Genomic DNA, 20,071 nt, shown 5'->3' on the forward strand with positions numbered 1-20,071 from the left:
AGCACAAAGTACCAGCAAGCACTTCCTCATCAATCAGAAGCCAGCAGCCTATACAGAGACTCTGACTTCATTTATATTCGAAACAAAGGGGGAGAGAAAAATTGGGGGAGAGCAAGGGAAAGGAGGATACTGTCCAAAAAGAAATGTACTCTTTACCTGACTTATGACCCCTCTGTACCTCATCTTTATAACAATTTTTAAAACGTTTTCTAAAAAAGCAAAAGTGCTGGGGACATGGCCCAAGTGGTAAAGCACCTGCCTGCCTAGCAAGTACAGGGCCTTTTATACAAAACCCCAGTACCAAGAAAAGAAAAAAAACCCAGAAGAACAAATGCTAACATTTTTTTTTCAAACTACCAAAGCCATTCATGAGATTTTAGACTCCAGAGCAGCTTTTACAAGACAAACTCCAAACACTTTAGTGTGATTTAACAATCCCTCCCACCCCCTTTTCCAGGAATGCTTTTGCTAAACTGCCAGAGAATCCTAATCTGGGTGAGTCCTGAAACCTGCAATTTTAACAAAACCCCAGGTGTTCTGAGAGGTGTAACTTTCAAGCCTGTTAACACACTCAAAAGAGTTTTCCAACGCCAGGCCATAAAAAAAAAACCTGGCTTAAAAGGACTCAAATGCAAGACTGTTTTCCCTTTATTCCCTAAGTACAGCGAGGGCAAATGCTTTAAAGCATGCCACACGATTTTAGCCAGCTGGGGATGCCGCCCGGTGGTAGAGCGCTGCGTGACGAGCCTGTGAGGCTCCCGGTTCGATCCCGGGCTGGCTCGGCAGGGCCGGGAACCGGCTCTGCGCGGCCCCCGTCCACCCGGCTAGCAGGGAGCGCGGCAAGTTCACCGTGGGCCTCGGATGCCTCGTCAGCAAAGTGAGAATGGACCTGTTTTGTGGGGTCGATGAAGGAACTAAACAAGGTCATGGCTCAACTAAAGGTCGTCCTGTTCCCACGGACGGGCGTCGGGCGACCCCGGGCCCCGGTTCTGAAGTCCGACTTCCCGGCAAGAACAATGAAGGCTGGCGAGGGGCAAAGCACGTGCGGGGAGCCGCGCCCAGAACCCAGCCCCGGCCCCTTTCTCCCCGGGGTGGCCGCGCCTCAGTTTCCCGCTGAAAGGATTCTCTGTAGGGGAGCGGGGCCGGCTGCTCCCGGGCCCCGCGCCTTCCCGGCGGTCACCTCCCTCTTTCCAAGAAACGCGGTGGCGGCAACACGTCCTGTCCTGCAACTTCCCGCACGTTCCGGGGGCGGCCCGGGGCGGCGAAGGTCTGTACTCCCAGCCAGGTCCCCTCCCTGCCCGCGTGCGGGGTCCCCGCGGCTCCCCGCACCCCGCCGGTACCTGCAGTGCCGCCACAGCGCGCCCCGCGCAGCCCGGTGCGCGCGGCGGGATCTTCCCAGGGCTCAGGAATGCCTGCGGCCCCCAAGGTCTCAGAATGGGGGTGGGGGATGCCCCGCTCCCCTTCCCACATTTCCATATGAATTGTCCCCCGCACCCAGCCCGGCTCGGAGGGGCCGGGAGTAAAGGCCGGAGCTGGACTCACCCCCGCGGCGCGGAGCGGTCCCCTCGGGGATGACGGCTCTTCACTTGCACAGCCTCGGCGGGGCTTTGTGTTGGAGGAGCGGGAGGAGGGGGCTACACTTCCCAGGAAAAACTGCCCAGGCCACTCCACGCTCCGGGAGAAGCGGGGCGGGGAGCAGTGCCTTACTTTGCCGGAGGCTCCGCCTAGGAAACCCACCCCCTCCAGGCCAGGGCCTCAACCCCAAACCCGCAGACCGACGGGCGGTCTCAATGGGAAGGTCCAGGCTATTCAGAACCTAAGACCCAACAGTGATTGGCACCACCTGGAGCCCCTCACCGCTCACAAACTTAACATTTTAAGGAATTAGGGGAGGAGAAGGTTACACAAAATACCTTTGTTGTTGTTGTTGTTGTTTTGTAAGGAAAAAGAGAAAGGAAAAGGGAAAGCGAATATGAAAGAAAAGCCCCCGTGAGATGCACACACACTTCCCTACATTCACACCTACAATATGGGAGAGTACAGAGGAAGGTGTACAGAAAAGAAAGCACACTGCTTTAACCAGAGCGGGCCTCAGAAAAACCCTGGGATCTGGGGTAGAAGTTGAGATCCAAGGTGCCAACATACTAGGCAAGTCCTTCACCCTGAGCTACCCCTGTCATGCTAAGACAGCTCTCGATTGGTGACATTTTAAGTGATGTAAGAGTTTTCGCATGTGAATAAAAAGTCTTCCCCACTGCTTCTAAACTTGCTGTTACAGTGTGAGGGTTGATGGACAGCCAGCTTGTTTCCCTCATCCAAGGTTCTTTCAGAGGCTAGGTGACAGGAAATGGCTAAGGGCCAGGAACACCTTGTCTGGAACTGCTCTTCTCTCTTAACACATCTTTTACATGGGTAGCAAACCAGTTATTTATTTCTTAGTTTATTTTGTGCTGGCCCCAGGGTCTGGACTCTGTCCCTGAGCTTCTTTTGCTCAAGGCTAGCACTCTACCACTTGGGCCACAGCTCCACTTCTGGCTTTTTTGGTAGTTAACTGGAAATAAGAGTCTCACTTTCTTGCCAGGGCTGGCTTTGAACCAGGATTCTCAGATCTTAGCCTCCTGAGTGGCTAGGATTACAAGTGTAAGCCACTAGGGTCTGGCTAAAAAGCCCTTTATGGCACGCACTCCCCTAAGGTGCACCCTGAGACAGTAGGGTTCCTCTGATCCACAAAAGAAAAAGAAGAGAGAGAGAGAGATCCTTTTAAATTCAAATGGAAAATAGATCTTAACATCTGTTTACATGAAGGTCTTTTAAATGATTACATGAAGCATGTAGCACTAAGTATGTAGTATGAATTGTTGCCAGCTTCCTTGTATATTTGTATTTAGGTTACCATTATGTCAGGAAGCCTTCTAGGAAACATAAATACATACAAGGAAGACCCTACACCAAGCAGGTGCCCTCTGACGATACCAGCCCATGACAGGCTCATGCATTCATAAGTGTAACAGGAAAGGCTTAGTGGTTCTCACAATGCTGTCGATCTTGATTAGTACACTAAAATGCTGTATGCAATGGAATTAACTAGATTGTTTGATCAATTGCTGTTTGAGAATTTTTACGTGGCCACTCTAAGTCTTGTCATTTTAGTTCAGATCCTCTGGAGCATTTGCAGTCAGGTTCACAGAGGATGGTTCTTACAAGTACTTGTCAACGTGATCTTTTCAAACTGGATTTTCAGTAGGCCCTGCTTAGAAACTACTTCTATTGATATTTTTGCTTAAATTTGGCAAAAAAAAAAAAAAAAAAAGGTTGCTTTCACCAACCTCCCCTCTAACATGGGATCAGAACCACTAGAGTATCTCATCCTGGAGTCAAGGGGAGACCTACTAGGGCAAAGCTTATCCTGGCAATGAGGGACCCTAACCTCAGACCAGAAGGGATGTTTGATTCCAAATGGAGTCACCTGTGTTTGTCCCCCAAGAGGTTAGGGAAAAATAGTTCCTAAGCCTGCCTGATATTCAACTGGACAGGTATTTAGATCTGTTTTAACAGGTCCAGGACAAAGCTGGGTGTCCCAAGTGGATTAAAAAAAATTTTTTTTTGCCAGTCCTGGGGCTTGAACTCAGGGCCTCGGCACTGTCCCTGTCTTTTTTTGCTCAAGGCTAGCACTCAACCACTTGAGCCACAGCACCACTTCCGGCTTTTTCTGTTTGTACTGAGGAATCGAGCCCAGGGTTTCATGCATGCTAGGTTAAGTACTCTACCACTAAGCCACATTCCTAGCCCAAGTCATGCTTCTTATACATACTCTCTCTCCTGCTGTAACATACAAATGATTAAAATGACATCACAGTCACTAACCTACTAGCACAGACAGGCTCTAAGTAGTTGGAAACAACCCATTTTGTCCTCTCTAAGTTCCAGTGTGCAGTCCTGGATCCTTCCATTCTAAGCTCTTCTTTGCTCTATTACTCATGCATGGCCCTTGTCTGTTTAATCTTGTGAAATTTATTTCCTTTTGTCTAGAGTACATCAGACTTGAAATGGTCATGCACACGGAAGCTCAGGTGGAAATTCCCATGGGGAAGACAGGTAGCTTCGACAGGTCTCTAGAATGCCTGACTGCCATTCCCCTACCAATGCTGCTTTTCAGCTTGAAGCAGAGTGGTCATTGTCCCTTCCCTTGGGTTTATTTCTTAGATGGGGTGGATATGACAGAGTTGGGACACAGGCCCTCCAGGGACAGCATCTTGGTTTAGCAGGCAGAAACTGTGCGAAAGAGACACAGTTTTGGAAAATATTGCCTCTTCCCTTTCCTTCTCTTTCCCTCCCAGTTTCAATAACCTTCTGACCCTATGGAAAGGCCTTGACCAAGGGAAATGATTAAGTATTAACAATCAATCAGAATGTTCTGGGACCTTCCAAAATACTTAATTATAATAGGGACAACCAATCAGCATCCAGCCCAGGGTATAAGAACCTCCAGTCTCAGAGATAGGTAGACACAGACTCACAGACAGACAGACACACACACATACACACACACACACACACACACACACACACACACAGGAGTGACAGTGACGCAGTCAAGACAGTATAAAGAAGAGAGGATAGATGACTAGAGGAGTAGCCTTGGAGCTAGATATTTCTCTTCCAAATAAAGTTCTTCATACTCATCCACCATTGTCCTAGGCTTCATTGTAGACTTCTGAGACTTGAACTGGAGGAGGCCACAGCAGCAGCATTAGAAGTGGAGCTGAACACTGGTAGGGGTTGTCTGCCTTGAGCTACAACACACAAGCTTAAGCAGGCATGCTGCTATAGGTTTGCAACCCTGCTGGTCTCTGCCTGCTGCTGAAGCAGGGCTGCCCGCCGAGGGCAACAACAGAAAGTTCTGTATCATCATGGAGCTGTTTTTAGTTTTTAACTTTATTTACAGAAAGTTCTGTATCATCATGGGGCTGTTTTTAGTTTTTAACTTTATTTGAACAAATATTTATATATCACTTTCTATATGTGGCATGCATGGTGGCAGATACTTTAAAATATTAGTTTGGTGTTGTGTTGGTCCTGAGCTTGAACTCACAGCCTGGGCACTATGCGAGTTTGTTGTTGTTGTTTTTCTGAAGGCTAGCATTCTAGCACAGCTCCACTTCCGGCTTTTTGGTGGTTACAGACTTTCCTGCCCCAGCTGGCTTCACACAGCAAGCCTAACATCTCAGCCTCTTAAATAGCTAGAATTACAGAGACAAAGAGTGCCCAGCAAGCACTCTATGCTAATATTACTCTTTTTCTAGTTATGTCCCTGATGAACATGTAATACTGATATGAGAAACTGGAGGGGAGGGAAGTTATCTGTTATTAAATGAGAATATTCTTGTACTAGTAGCTCTCAATTACCCGAGTCGCAGAGACTAGCACCTCAAAGTCTTTCTTCACTTTTTAATAAGCAGCGATTTTTTTCTTAACCGAAATCCTTTAAACTGATTAAGAAAACAGGCAAAAAAAAAAAAAAAACAAAAAGAACACTGTTGAAATGTCAACTTGCATATAAGAAAATAAAGTCTCAAATCTTATCTAGAAGCAAAAACTTTGTACCAAATCCTGCGAGGAAGTAGTTTATACACGGGCTCACTCTCTTCCTGCAGAGCCCACGCAAGGAGGAATCATAAATCCTGGTTTTCCATATTCCTGGTCACTGGGGCAGCTTACCCAGTTCCCACTCTTTCCCTGTCCTGCTCTTTCTTTGTAAACCTTTCAGCGCTGTGATCACTGTCCTCTGCAGGGTCCAAGGCAGAGTTCTTAGATCACCAACCTCAGTGTTGAATCCATCATACTGCGATCCTAAAGCTCAACCACAACTGAACAAAGTTTCCTGGTGGAACTTGCTCAGAAACTTGGCCGAGTAGCCAAGAGCAAAATCCCTGCTGGGAGGGATTGTACCTCCTTCCTAGACCTAGATCAAAGCTCCTCCCCATCTATTCCAGGACCCGCATCCAGAGGGCATGAGAGCCAGCCAGAATCCGGTGACTCAGCAATGAGAATGCGGCGTCTGACCCTGCCAGGAGAGGGAGTTTAATACTAGGACCAATGGGACATCACTTTTGAATAAATCCTCATACAGTATGCTGTTGCTAGGCTGACTGTGAGATTGTTATTTTTAAATCTCTAGGCAGAAGTAAAAGACATAACAAGGCAAAGATGGGTTTTGCAAGATAATTTTTTTTTTGTCAGTTGTGGAGCTTCAACCCTGGGCCTGGGCTCAGTCCCTGAGCTCTCTTCAGCTCAAGTCAAGGACTTTACCACTTGAGCCACAGTGCCACTTCCGGGTTTCTGGTGGTTAATTGGAGATTAAAGAGTCTCATGGACTTTCCTTGCCCAAGCTGGCTTTGAGCCACGATCCTCAGATCTCAGCCTCCTGAGTAGCTAGGATTACAGGCATGAGCCACCAGCGCCCCGCTTGCGGAAATAATTAAATAGTAATAAATCATTTCCCAGCTCCAGTGGCTCATACCTGTAATCCTGGCTACTCAGAAGGCTGAGATCTGAGGGTCAAGACTCTTAAGTCAGACTTCGAGGAAAGGGGTTTCTAGATTCCATGGAACCGATCTGTCTATGGAACCAGGCATGTAAGCCTGTGTCTTGCCACCAGAATCACACTGGCACACTCAAAAGGCTCAACAGCCTGATGCAAATGCATGGCTGTGCTCATTGGGCTAACAACAGCCATGGGCACTTACTGTTTTCTCAAGAAAACTCTGGTGCTAGGATAGGGGGCTGAGTGTGTCAGAGCTTCTGGATTCCTACCAGGACTTGTCATGAGGTTGTGATATTTCAAGTTCACTGCCTTTCAAGTTCTCCTCCCACTGAGGGTGATCAGGTCTGGCCACCACCATCGTGGCCACAGGGTGGATGGTAGGGTCTGGCATCTTGTCTTCATAGTGGGGGAAGGTGAAGCTCCAACCTCCCAGGTGAGCATACCTGAATCCTTGGAGACAGGAGTGGAGACTTGGATGATAGGTTATTAATCTGGGAGTTTCCTGTGATCCTGCCTCCTGACCTAGCCCTGTTTAGGCCCAGACCAGCTCTGGTGCCATTACGCCATGCCACATGTGTCCATGTTCATGTCCTGTCTCTTGTCTCCTGGCTCTTCTCCAGTTACCATGGCATCCAAATTCAGCTCTCCATTGGAGCTGAATTGATTTCTTGGTATTGTTTTTCTTCTTTCTTTCCTCTCTGGCCTTCCTGGCTCAGTTTCCTAACAGTGTTAAGTGTATTTGCTGACTGGTAGTCTTTGAGACAGGAGTCCATCATACAGTCACTGGCCTTTTTAATAAAGACTCCAAGATTCAACCTCTCAAAATGTGGCTTGTTTTCTCATCATACACCATCACACCTTTTAATGTTCTTAGCTCATGGAGGACACATTCTGAAGAGGCCTCCTTCTGATCCCACCCAATTTCTCACATCCCTATTGTATTTGTTTTTGAGAAAATGTTTGTCATAACCTACTAAATAACTTTCAAGACCCAATAATGGTTACCCAGTTTATAAAACCATGAGACTTGTCACTCTAATAATATTCAATTGTGTAGCCTTCCAACACTGAAAGACCTCAAATTCTAGTTTTATATAGTCTGTGGGTTTTTTTGTTTTTTGTTTTTGTTTTGGGTCTGGTCGTGGGGCCCGAACTCTGGGCCTGGGTGCTTTCCCTCAGCTCTTCAGCTCAAGGCTAGCACCCTACCACTTGAGCCACAGTGCCACTTCCAGCTTTTTTCTTTTTTGCTTATGTGGTGCTGAGGAATCGAACCCAGGGCCTCAGGCATGCAAGGCAAGCGCTCTACCACTGAGCCACCTTCCCAGCCCCTAGTCTCTGTTTTTCATATGGATATTCTATTACCATTTAAGTTCAACACAGGTAACATAAAATTTGAAACTCCTTTCCATCATAACGATTTATGGTAGTAGCCAAGCAAAACCTTCAAAACAACACTGTACTAAGTTCCTACTGACAACCAGTGAACAACTCTGGATAAGCTACAAAAACAATAATTAGAGATAGGCATTAGAAAGCAATCAAGAAGTAGGCAGAAACTGAAGCTCACATGACAAGAAAACCAAACTATGTAAGCTCCACATTCTCCCGTGGGCCCCAGGGCAATCCCTAGTCTCCTGGAAAGCAGGGGAATGAAGCCACATAAGAAAGCCTTCCTGGACTGAGGGACCAGCGCTTGAAGGCTGGAGCTAGATATGAAGAAAGAAATCCTGGAAAAGCAGAAGCCATAGAGAACTCTAATATCTGTGGAGAAATACCTTAAATTCTTAAGTTATGTGTGCCAGCAAGGAGACTCCAGTGAACCTAACAGAAATGACTTGAGCTAGGTCCTGGAGATACTCAGCAACTGAGGTATGCTGGGAATCCAGATGTGAAATCTGAGCTGCTCCAAGTTAGAGCTTCACTCAACATTCGGAAACCTTAGGGGAGTCAGGTTCTCTCAGGACTAGGGGCCACACCCTAAGGCCAAGGGCAAAACTGAAACAGACCTACCCTAACATACCCAAGTTGAAGGGTCCATAGGAGAATAAACTGACAGAGCAGATGAAGAAAAGAAAGCCAGAGGAAAAAACTGGGTTCTGACTGGGTTCTGGCTGGGGAGCAACCATCAACAAGATTGTTTTTCCTATGACTTTGGGACAGGGTAGCTACGGGACAGGAGGAAGGAAGAGATGGTATTCCACCATTAAAGATGAGGTGTTTTACAAGTCCTGGGCAAATGCCCAGTGGAGACTACCAATTTGGATCTCAGGGGACAAGACACTCTGGTAGGGGGTGGGAGGTAAGTTGATAAAACATAAAGAGAGTAGTTGATAAGCATGTGTTTCTGAGCTGTGAGTCAGTGTTTTATTGATTCTCTCTCACCATGAGACAGGTATTTTTATCCAAAGTTTAGAAACCCCAAGGTATTAGAACCCAAAGTTTAGAAACCCCAAAGAGCTGAGATTTGAACTCAAGGCACGTGCAGTCTACTACTTGTTTTTCCTTCTGTAACCACCGGTTATGATGTCACAGTAGGTGGTCATGGCTTTTTCTTTTTCTTTTTTTTTTTTTTGTCGGTCGTGGGGCTTGAACTCTGGGCCTGGGCGCTGTCCCTCAGCTCTTCAGCTCAAGGCGAATGCTTACCACTTGAGCTACAGCGCCACTTCCGGTTTTCTGGTGGTTTATTGGAGATAGGAGTCTCACGGTCTCTCCTGCCCGGGCTGGCTTTGAACCGCGATCCTCAGATCTCAGCCTCCTGAGTAGCTAGGATTACAGGCGTGAGCCACCAGCGCCCGGCTTTTTTTCTTTAGAACAGTTAAGAGAACATTAGAAAGCACAAAGATTACTAAGATGAGATTTTTATCTCTGGGAAAGGGGAATATCAGGGCCATGAAAAGGGGCACCAACTGAGCTATCTATTCATTATACTTCTCAAAGTTAAGTTCTCAAATACAAAGAAAGAGCTGTAAAAATGGAAATGATAAGTTGGAACTGAGCTGGTTTCTGGGAGATCCCAAGGCACATTACAACACCCCAGAGAGGAGGGTTGGACTCCAGCCACACCAAACACAATCAACACCCTGGATGACAGTTAGGAGACTCAGTAAAACAAGGAACTGTAGACAGGAAGCAAAGTTCACGTAAGGAACAAATGTGGGGGCAGGGAATAGCAGCAGCAATACAGAAACCAACCCACGGAATCACAGAATCAGACTTGTTTGTTTAAAGCTGGGAAGAATTTAGATATCACCCAACTTCTATCACTTCAGAGAGAAAATGTACCCCCCCCCCACACACACACAAAAAGACTAAGCCAAGTACTGGTGGCTCACACCTATAAATCCTAGCTACTTAGGAGGCTGAGATCTGAGGATTATGGTTTGAAACCACTGGAGGAACCAGGATCTCATCAAGCTGTTCATCTTTTTGGTCTTCAATGGCCCTGTACAAACCCAACCAGCCAGCCTATTCTGAAGGAGACCAAGGATGGTGTAAGAAAACCTATCCGATCACTTGCCTTCTCTGGCTCTACTCTATTCTCTGTCAATTATCCAGACTCTCCTAAACTGGCCAGAACTGAAAAGAACACACAATTAAAAAAAAAAAAAAAAAAAGCTCAACAAGGAGTCCGATAGTTATAAAAACCACACAGCAAAAATTCTATGAAGTTCACTTCACAGAGTTGAAAACACTGGCAAAAAACAAAGCATCCCTAATATGCCAATATTTCCATCTTATAGATAATTTAGTCAAGGAGCATTAAGAAGAAGTTATCTGACTACCTAAGAACACCATGATAAATACAAACAGTCTGTATTTTACAAGAGTTTCAATGTTCATAATTCACTTAAGACTCTTCAATGTCAAGAAATGAACAGTCTATATAAAACAAGTCCAATCTTCCTTTCGATTATATCTAAAAGAGTTGTAGGGACTGAGAGAAACATTCCTGGAAAATCAATTCTAGTCTGGAACCCCAATAACGAACTTGCTATTTCCCGTAAGAAGAACAAACCGTGCTGGGAATGTGGCTTAGTGGTAGAGTGCTTGTCTAGCCTGCAGGAAGCCCTGAGACCCATTCTCAGAAAAAGCCGGAAGTGGTGCAGGGGCTCAAATGATAGAGTGCTAGCCTTGAGCAAAACAAGTTCAGGGACAATGTCCTGAGTTCAAACTCCAGAAATGGTGGGACAAAAAGGAGAAGAAGGAGGAACAGAAGAAGAAACATTACCCTAAGAATGGAAAAGTATTTGTGACAAGAGGCATCTGACAGAACCAAGAAGAGTGAAGGCAAATTTCCATGAGATGGTTGTCTAGTCTGGGAAGCCCTGTTGCATTTTGTTGGAATTTCCAGGACTCTCACTTTACAAAATGCCTCCTAACAGGAATCTGTTAAAGGTTGTTCTTACACAAGATATACTTGGTAAGAAATGAAGTATACCATTGCTACGGACGGTCCCTGCTTTAGCCACCCATTTCACCTATTCTCATACTTCATCCTATCGAAGGGCTGGCTGAGTTCCTACCTTGGGATTTCTTCCTGTTCTGCACAAACTCTGAGCGTCTCAGGGTGCTGGGTGCAGTGCGGCGGAAGCAGCTATTCCTTTTCCAAGCCTCTGGGACAGTTAGTGCTCTGTCTGCTCCTAACTGCCAGGTGCTCTTCTCCAGTTCAGGACTCTGAGCAATCATAAATTGATGCTCTCCTTGCTCCCCCCTGGGATGTTGACTCTGCAGACCAGCAGTGATGACCCTTCTGCTCTGAGGAGCCATCATTCCTGTTTTGTCAAAGCCATGATAGTCCCAATTCTCCACTTGATGGAGAGAATCTGCTCCTCTGTTATAATCAAATTTATACTCATGGTTTACAAAGAAAGAATCATGCCCTTTATTTTCTGTATGAAAACTATTCTGACTCATAATATGAGTCTTTGCTTTAGGATAGGTTTTATTATTTTGATAAGTATTTCTGTCCTCCTCATAGTATTTAGCAAATTCTTTACCTTCACTGACACCATTCAAATGTGAGTAGTTCATAGACTGACCATTAGTATACTTCCCAGGAACTTGATATAAATGGTTGAGATCTCTATTATAGAAGTTAATTTCTTCACAGTCTTCAAGACTATCATTAAAATTCCTGAGGTCCATATACCATTCGTGAGCCTCGTATAAAATCCCCAAAGAATCATCCAAACACTTGTGGCCAGTCCACTGTTCTTTTTTTTTCAAGTCCTTGAGATTATAAATCACATCCTTACAATCTACATAACCATTCATCTTCCTATATCTCCCAGCATTCCGAATAAGCTCTGGGCTTTGCATAAGCAAATTACGCTTTGTCCCAGGCCTGAGATCCCCATCATTGGCATCTTCTACATCCCTATCAACATCACAGCCACCTTGAAATATACTTTCATTTACTTTCCCATAGTTCATGTAGCTTGATTCACTCTGCTCAAAATCCCAGTATCCACAGTCCCTTTTCCTGTAGGGCCGATTCCGCTCCTTTGCCCGGTGTGTAGAATCCAGGTCATTCTCTGTATAAAGTTTATTCTGGACTGTGGGGTTCCTTTTCCGGAGACGCCTGCGGTCTTCATACTTACAGCTGGAGCTCCAGGGACCTTTCTCCTCCACTTCTCTTTCTCTTCTAATCTCATGAGTTTCACTCATATTCAATACGGACACGAGTTTTAGTTCTCTTTTCCATGGACATGGGCTGGGCTGAAATGCAGACAGGTGCCTAAGGCTGGACTTGCTTAAAATGTCTTCCAAGCACTCAGTACACTCTTCCTGTTGGCTCTGGTTGAAGTGTAGAGCAATGTGGAGTCATTTCACCTTCAGGATCCAATCAGTGAGCTACTATTTCTTTCCCCTTGGAGGCCAAGGATAATTAGTAACTAGAGTTCTTGTGATTGGTGTTGGCAGCCTTGTTGGTGTTTCCCTCAAGCTGGTCAGACTGGCTTGGCTGCTTTATGGACTCTAGGCAGAAACATTCTGCTGCTCTGAAGGTTTTGCAGAAAAAGCTATGTGGAAGAGAAAGCAATCCCTTCAAAAGCTCCAGGTAGGGTCAGATGTCAGTCTGTCTGCCTCTTTGATCCTTTAGAAGCCACCAGCAGTGTAAACAAATACTTGTAAGAGCAGCTCAAACTAAGCCCTTATTCCTTGCCCTCAAGTCCAGCTTTTAACCCCTAGATCTCTGAAACTGTTCAGAACAGCCTTTCCTTTATGGACAGCAAAACCCTTCCTCCTTAAAATGCTTTACTTCTGTGGGATTCAAGGGATCAGGCAGTGCATACTGGAATCCCTATTAGCTGGGCCACTGAGGGGGGAAAAGGGCAATTCCATGGTGGTAAAACTCATCCAGGGGAAAAGCCAGGTATGCTTTCACATTTTCCTAGAATGTCACGTCCCACAATCATCAAAACCATTTATTTCCTAAAACTTGTTTTTATTACATTCACATAACATATTTAGGAACTGGAGAATGAGGTTAAAGAGAATGAGGTTAGAAAGGATGGCTTAAAAAGGTCTACTTGAATTTAGTAAATGTTAGCTGTGTGTGCGCACGGTGGAGAGAAGGGGGATGAAGCAGAAGTCTCTGCGGGGGGAGGGGGGGGGAGCCAAGCCACAGTCTGGAAAGTCAAGCAAACCCTCAGGGGCAGGGGACTTCAGAGACATGCCTTCAGGGATAAGCAGGATTCCCAACCACATTCCACACTGGAAAAACTAAGGAAATAAAGGGTGTGAAAGCCAGAATATGTAAGGAGAGATTAGGCTGGAAGGCCAGCTCCAGATGGAGGAATGCCAGAATGCCAGGGTTTATACAAAGGATAAGGAGGGGGTTGAAGGTCCACACACTAAGAACCAGCCCTTAAATCAGGTCAGTAACTATCTGATGATTGATTGGCTGTCCAGAAATGACTCCTGGAAGTTGTATTGAAGCCATGTCTGTGAATCAGTGGAAAGAAGTGGAGGAGAGCAGGGCAGTATGCTGTATATATACTATGTGGGGTAAACCATGCATCTCTCTAGGGTTCAATGGGCCTCCGTGACTTCTCTGTCTTTCAAGCTTTAGTCATCTCTGGTCCTGCTTTCCCTTACAACTTCTTTTTCCTCTCCACAACTACCTGATGTGCCTTTTTGTACCATCTAGACTCTCAGCATGACTAAAGGAGTCTCTAGACTGCCTAGTGTTTGATGACTTTGTGTGAGTATTGTCCATGTGTTCTGTCCCTTGTATCTTCTAGAGAGCAGTTTCCTGGCCCAGAAACTCCCATGGTTTCAGCAAGTGCTGCATGCTATGGTTGGCACTGGGAAATGAATACCAACTCCCTTTTTCATCTTCTCTATCCTGCAAGGAGGGTATGTAATTATTCTTATTTTACCACAGATAAAGAAATAATCTAGGAGCTGGAATAACTTGCCCAACATCACATAAGCTATGGCCAGGATTTGAACCCAGATCTGTCTGATATCAGGTTACAAGACTGAGAGGACTATCTTAAAACATAGTAACCCCTTAACTTCTCTCAAGTTGTAAGCAAGCACGTGAACTCTCCCAGGATCTCTGATTCAGAGTGGACCTCTTCAGAGTTAGAGATTAACTCCATCCCGCACATCCTACCATTCACTCCAGGCCCACCTGCCCTCCCTCCTAACACATGCACAGGAACATGCACAGTGAGACTAGCTGACTTTGTAATCTACAACTTACCAAATTTACCATAGGATGACTGATTGCATGATTCACAGAGCCGGTATTAGGGAGGCCAACTTTTACTATGAACGAATTCATAATGTTACAGGGCAATGGCATAATCTACAGAGAACCCCTGAGACACGGCTAGGAGCTATCAGCTTCTAGAAGCTCAATTTCTGTTAATAATCTGTTCTAGGGGCTGGGAAGGTAGCTTAGGGTAGAATGTTTGTCTAGCATGCATGAAGCCCTGAGTTCGATTCCTCAGTACCACATAAAGAGAAAAGGCTGAAAGTGAGGCTGTGGCTCAAGTGGTAGAGGGCTAGCCTTAAGCAAAAGAAGCTCAGGGACAGTGCCCAGGCCCTGAGTTCAAGCCCCAGGACTGGCAAAAAAAAAAAAAAATCAATTCTAGCTATGGTTAACCCCTGTGACTATTATTTTCTTTTTGATGGTACTGAGGTTTGAACTTAGGGTTTTATGCTTGTTAGGCTGGCCTGATGTTACTGAACCAGCCATACTCCAGCCCTGTATTTCATTGGTTATTTATAGGACAGGGTCTTGTTTTGGGGTGCATGCCTGAGCTCCCTCTGTGTACTTTAACCTTCCCACCATTGCTGTGTCACACCGCATTCTCCTTCCATTCAGTGGAGAATCTTGCACTTTTCTACCCTGGCTGGCCTGGAAATGCAATCCTCTCATTCTCAGCCTCCCAGGTAGCTAAGATTACAAGTATGAGTCATCTGTTTATTTTCTTATGTGTCAGACAATGAAGTTCATGGTTTCTCTGCTATTTTAAATCTATATGTCGTTGTTCTTGCTTATTTCTAATCCAATTAAAAGTAAAGATTAGCTGGGCAGACTCAGCTAATCAGTACTGATTAGCTGTATTACTGATACTCTGTAATATACTGTCTCAAAAAAGATTACTCTTTCCTTAATTGTTTGGGAAACAAAGTCCTCTTCAGCAACTTCATATCTGATAAAGCTAGCATGATAAGGAAAACACACCTAGTAAATCAGCCAGGAGGAGAAATGAAGACAGGGCCCTCTACTTCTTTTCAAGGCTTTTGGAGCCTTAAAGACACAGCTTGCATGAAGACAAAACTGCCTCTTCTTTCCCTCTACACTACTGTGATCCAGAACTAATCAAAAGTTGTGACTGTATTTTTCTGTGACATACCAGTGTAAACAGATGCAGATGAGTGAAAGGGGAGTTTCCTGCTTCCCTCAGCCCCGGGCAGCACTCAGCACCCACTCTGCTCTCTTGTCCTACACACAGCTTCTTCTTCTACCTGCTCCTTCAGCCCCAATGCACCAGCACCCATATGGTATTTGCATGTAAAGAGTGGGTTATCAGCCATAGTGACCCTCTGTGTGACTCCCAGAAGGGACAGAAACATGCCACACATATTCTAGAAGTGAAGCTGGAAGAAGAGAGAAAAGAGAGGTAGAGAAAGAGCAGAGGGAGAAATGAAGGAGATGGAAACGATTGTTAACGTTGCTCTATGGGCCCAAGCCATCCTCCGGTCTGACTGTGGGCTCCTCACTTCCTAAGTGTGAGCTCAGCAGCCTGTCTCACTCCCACAGCTCCTGTGGTTTCAGGGCATCCGCAGTCAGCTCTTGTCTCACCTGTTACTTCACAGTACTGGCTCAGCTCCTTCCAGCCTATGAAAGTCCTTGAGGGCAATGACCACACCTAATCACTTCCTTTCCCCAGCACAGCTCTGTAGCTGGATACAGTATGACTTAAAAGCTCAATGAACCTGCATAACACAGGAGGCAGTATGGCTTGGAGGCTAAAAGCACAGGCTTTGAGCGCACCAGGTTTGAATCCTGACTTTGCCACTTACCAGTGGTACAATCCTGGGGAAGTTAACTTGATCCCTGAGCTATCTATCCACCTTTCATACCAAATCTACCTGCTTACCTTCCCGGGACTCTGGGCTTCTACCCTGTACTGCTGTCTTCTTCTAATCCAATTTGGAGAAACCGCTCCACTCCAGGCCAATCTCTCTACTGGCTTACTACATTTGCTGTAGTTCCCCCTCTCCTGCCCACTCTGTGTGCTCTAGTAGGTCAATGTCCAAGCTCAGGAACAGGTGGTGATGGCTCCATCTTCTAAATAATTTCCACTGGCCTTTCAAGCTAATGTTCTTCCAGTGGCCACCCCACCTCTTTGCTTTCTTTTATAGTAAAATTCTGTGGAAGACTTTTCAGTAAGCCAAATACTTGAAGTCTCTACTTCCTTCCTTCTCATTCTCTCTTTAATGCACGGCCACCAGACTCAACCCATCATTATCACTTCAATGGAACTGCTCTGGACAAGGTCACAGAATCCAGCGATCATTTCTGAGATGTCATCTTGCTTGGCCATCAACAGCTTTGATGGGGTCACATTCTCCTCTCTTCTCCTCCTCCTCTTCCTCCCTTTTCTTCTCCTTTTCCTCCTATTCTTTTTTGTTTTGGTACTAGTGTTTGAACTTAAAAGAGATTCTGACTTGCTAAATAAATGCTCTACCACTTGAGCCACATCCCCAGCCCCTTTTGCTTTAGTTTGTCTCAGACACAGTCTCATGATTTTGCCTGGTGCTAGCCCTCAGAATATGATCCTACCTTTGCCTCCTGAGTAAAAGGCTATAGTTGAAGGCAGGTGACACACCGCCCTAGCCTGCTCTTTCTCCTTAAAACAAACAAACAAACAAAACTCTTCACTTGGCTTTCCTTCTACATGACTGGCTACTCCCTCTCCTATGCTGGTTCTTCTTCCTGGAAGTCCACAATCCTAAACATTGGATGCTCCAGGGCTAAGTTCTAGATTATATTCTCTTGTGTCCGTCAGTTACCTAGCACACAGCAGAAGTTCAAGAAAGATGGACGTGACTAGGAATACAGTTTTGCTCTTGTTCAGCGCAGCCTCTCAACCTAAGGGTTTATATATCACCATGGCCTGGAGCTGCCATAGTGATATGAGGCTGCCTGCTGGAGGATCTCATTGGGAGGGAAGGGGGGACTGGAGCAGAGGTGAAGAGCTCCATTTTGGTTGAGTTGAGCTGCTCAGAAGACATCCAAATCAAGGTACTCATTAGGCAGTTGTTAGAAGGCCTTGAGTACAGGGGATAGGGTAAAGCTAGGCATGGAGACATTATTTAAGGTCATACCAACTAGTAAGATTACAAAAAAAAAAATCTTGATGGATGGATGGATAGAGGGATGGATGGATGGATAAGAGGTCTAGGACCTATGCCCTATCATAAGCTGTGTAGAAAGAACTGGGATTGGGTGGTAATAGCAATTATATGGAACCCTTATTTTTATAAAACAGTGTACATAGGGCTTTTATACACTTCATTGGATCCCTGGCCTGTCCACATTTAACTCATGAGAACACTGAGGGCTGCCCAGTCTCACAGTAAGTAGGTAATGGGCTGGATTCAAGTCTGGGCTGGTCTGCATAACCTTACATTCTTCCCCGTAACATCATTGTATTTAGACATAAGATGGTACCACATGATTTCTGACATTTAGTGGTAGGATGCAGCAGCTGAAAATATCAGATAAAAGCTGAACAATGGTGTTTCTCACCTGTAATCCTACTTACTCAGGAGGCTGAGATCTGAGATCCCAAGTCAAACCAACATGGGTAGGAAAATCCTTCAAACTCTTCTCCTCAATTACCACCCCCCCACACACACACAAAGCAGAAGTGGAGCTGTGGCTCAAGTGGTAGAGCGCTAGTCTTCAGCAAAAAAAAAAAAATCTCAGGGATAGTGCCCAGGCCCTGAGATTAATACACACACACACACACACACACACACACACACACACACACACACACACACACACACACACACACACACACACACAATCAGATCTACAAGTGCTTACAGGGTAAGCTCTTGCCACTTACCTATTTAAACAAGTTATGCCAGTATTTTAATACTCATACGTATATACATAATTTAATACTCAATGTCATCCCTTCTATTTTTCTCCTTCAAGATCTTTCCTAACCCCATTCATACCCTCAGGTTATGTGGTTCCATTTTCACATACGTACATTGAATATAATGATTGTAAATACAATCAGTAAATACAATCATTTGCCTATCCTTCCTCTTTCCTTTCATCTGCCCTAGTGTGTGTGTGTTTAAGACAGCTCACTATGTAACCCAGACTGGCTTTGAACTTATGATCCTCCTGCATCATTTCACAAGTGTTAGGATTACAGGTATGGGTCATGTTGCCTCAAAAAAAATTTTTTTTTTTGTACTGAGAATTGAAGCCCAGACCTTACACTTGCTGATAGATGCTCTGTCACTTCAGGTGTGGTTCTAGCCCACTCTATATAGACTTTTTACCTCCAGCTTATCATGAAGTTACTCCGTTTTCCAAAATACTCACCCATTTGTGTTAGTAATCTCCGTGAGCTGGTCTCAGTTTCACCTTCTCTAGCTAAACCCTCCCTTAACTCATATTAAAACCTTGTGTTTCATTTTAAGCTCTGGAACATCCTAATCACTTATGACAGCCTGTCCCTGCTAGAACATTCACACCCCATCCTGGACTCTTCTGCTTCTCTTACTCCTCATGTCTAATCCACCTGCGAGTTCCATTGGCCCTAACTAAAAATAAAGCTGGAACTGAGCGCTGCCCATTCCCGTTGCTGTCCAGGTCCAGGTAGAGCATCCCTAGCTCCTAACTGGTCTCTGCCTCTGCCTTTTGTCTCTCTCCCAGTACTGCAGCAAATCAGGTTCAAAACCTGAAACCTTCTGCTAGCTGAACTGGCCTTCTTGTTACTCCCCAGACCCCAGGTGCACTTTCCTATCTGTTGCCAACAAATCTCCCATCTCGGAAAAAAGAAAGGTTTGGTTGTCTCCAGCCATCTTACTCAAATGTCATTTTAAATTTCTTCGCACCACAGATTGTTTTATCTTCTCATGTGCTATGTACTTGCAGTTTTACTTAGCATTGTTTGTCTATCCTCACAAGGGCAGAGGATCACCACTGAAACTCTGGACCAGCATGTGGAATGTGGCAGGAATTCAGTGATAACCACCTCAGTAATAACTGTCCTGCTCAAGGCTTACTACATTTGGTAGGGCAAGCAGTACAAGGAGAAGCACATTTAGGGGAGCCATGGTGTGAATGCTTGAGTCTAAGCATCTTACACTAGCAAAAGTTCTTCTCTGTCCTGCAAAGGCTTGGCAAACTCTGAGATCAATACCAGAGTGTGTGCCAATTCTCCGCCCTATGTCTGGAACTATTTGCAATGTCACATTACAAACTGACTCATGAGTCAGTTATTACTAAGTTAATGATGCTAAGCTTAGAAATGGAGCTCAAACTGTAGCTCATTTCCTGACATACATTGAACCATAGGAACAACTAGTTATTGTCTTGAATTAAAATAGACCATGAATGGATTTTGACTATGGTTTCTGTTTATACCAGTATAAAATCCAGTTAAAGAAACTGAGCTAATTTGTACCAAGCCAATACCCTCAACCAGATGTTACACAAGCCCAGGATAGTTGCTCTTTTTTATGTACAGACAAACTAGGAAAAAACACCAAATGATTTGGCTATGGTTATTAACTCAATGTCTCCTTCTCCCCGCTTTCTCTTCTCCTCTTCTTTACTTCTTTCTCCTCTCTAGACTCTCTTTTTTGAGATAGAGCCTATTTATGGAGATCTACCTGACCTCAGAATCATATTCTACCTCCTTTACCCATTCAAGTGTTGGGATTACAGTTGTGTACCACATGCCTGGCTTTAAGTCCACTATCTTTACTGGTTTGGGAAAGAGTTCTTATACCTAAGGCATTCCAAGAAAT

General features: G+C 45.1%; 1 protein-coding gene across 1 annotated transcript in view; it reads right to left on the minus strand.

Moving 5' to 3' along the window:
• Positions 1-12,389, minus strand: part of LOC138826213 (dynamin-binding protein-like) — a 34,395-nt gene extending 22,006 nt beyond the window's left edge. Inside the window, exon 1 of the mRNA XM_070021392.1 lies at positions 11,068-12,389. Within this exon, the coding sequence (XP_069877493.1) occupies positions 11,068-12,211 (1,144 nt within the window). The 5' untranslated portion in view covers positions 12,212-12,389. The remainder of the gene's footprint in view (positions 1-11,067) is intronic.
• Between the last annotated feature and the right edge of the window lie 7,682 nt (positions 12,390-20,071).

The sequence above is a fragment of the Dipodomys merriami genome, unplaced genomic scaffold, assembly GCF_024711535.1.
Source record: "Dipodomys merriami isolate MVZ:Mamm:240054 unplaced genomic scaffold, mDipMer1.0.p SCAF_14, whole genome shotgun sequence".
In the NCBI taxonomy this organism is placed as follows: domain Eukaryota; kingdom Metazoa; phylum Chordata; class Mammalia; order Rodentia; family Heteromyidae; genus Dipodomys; species Dipodomys merriami.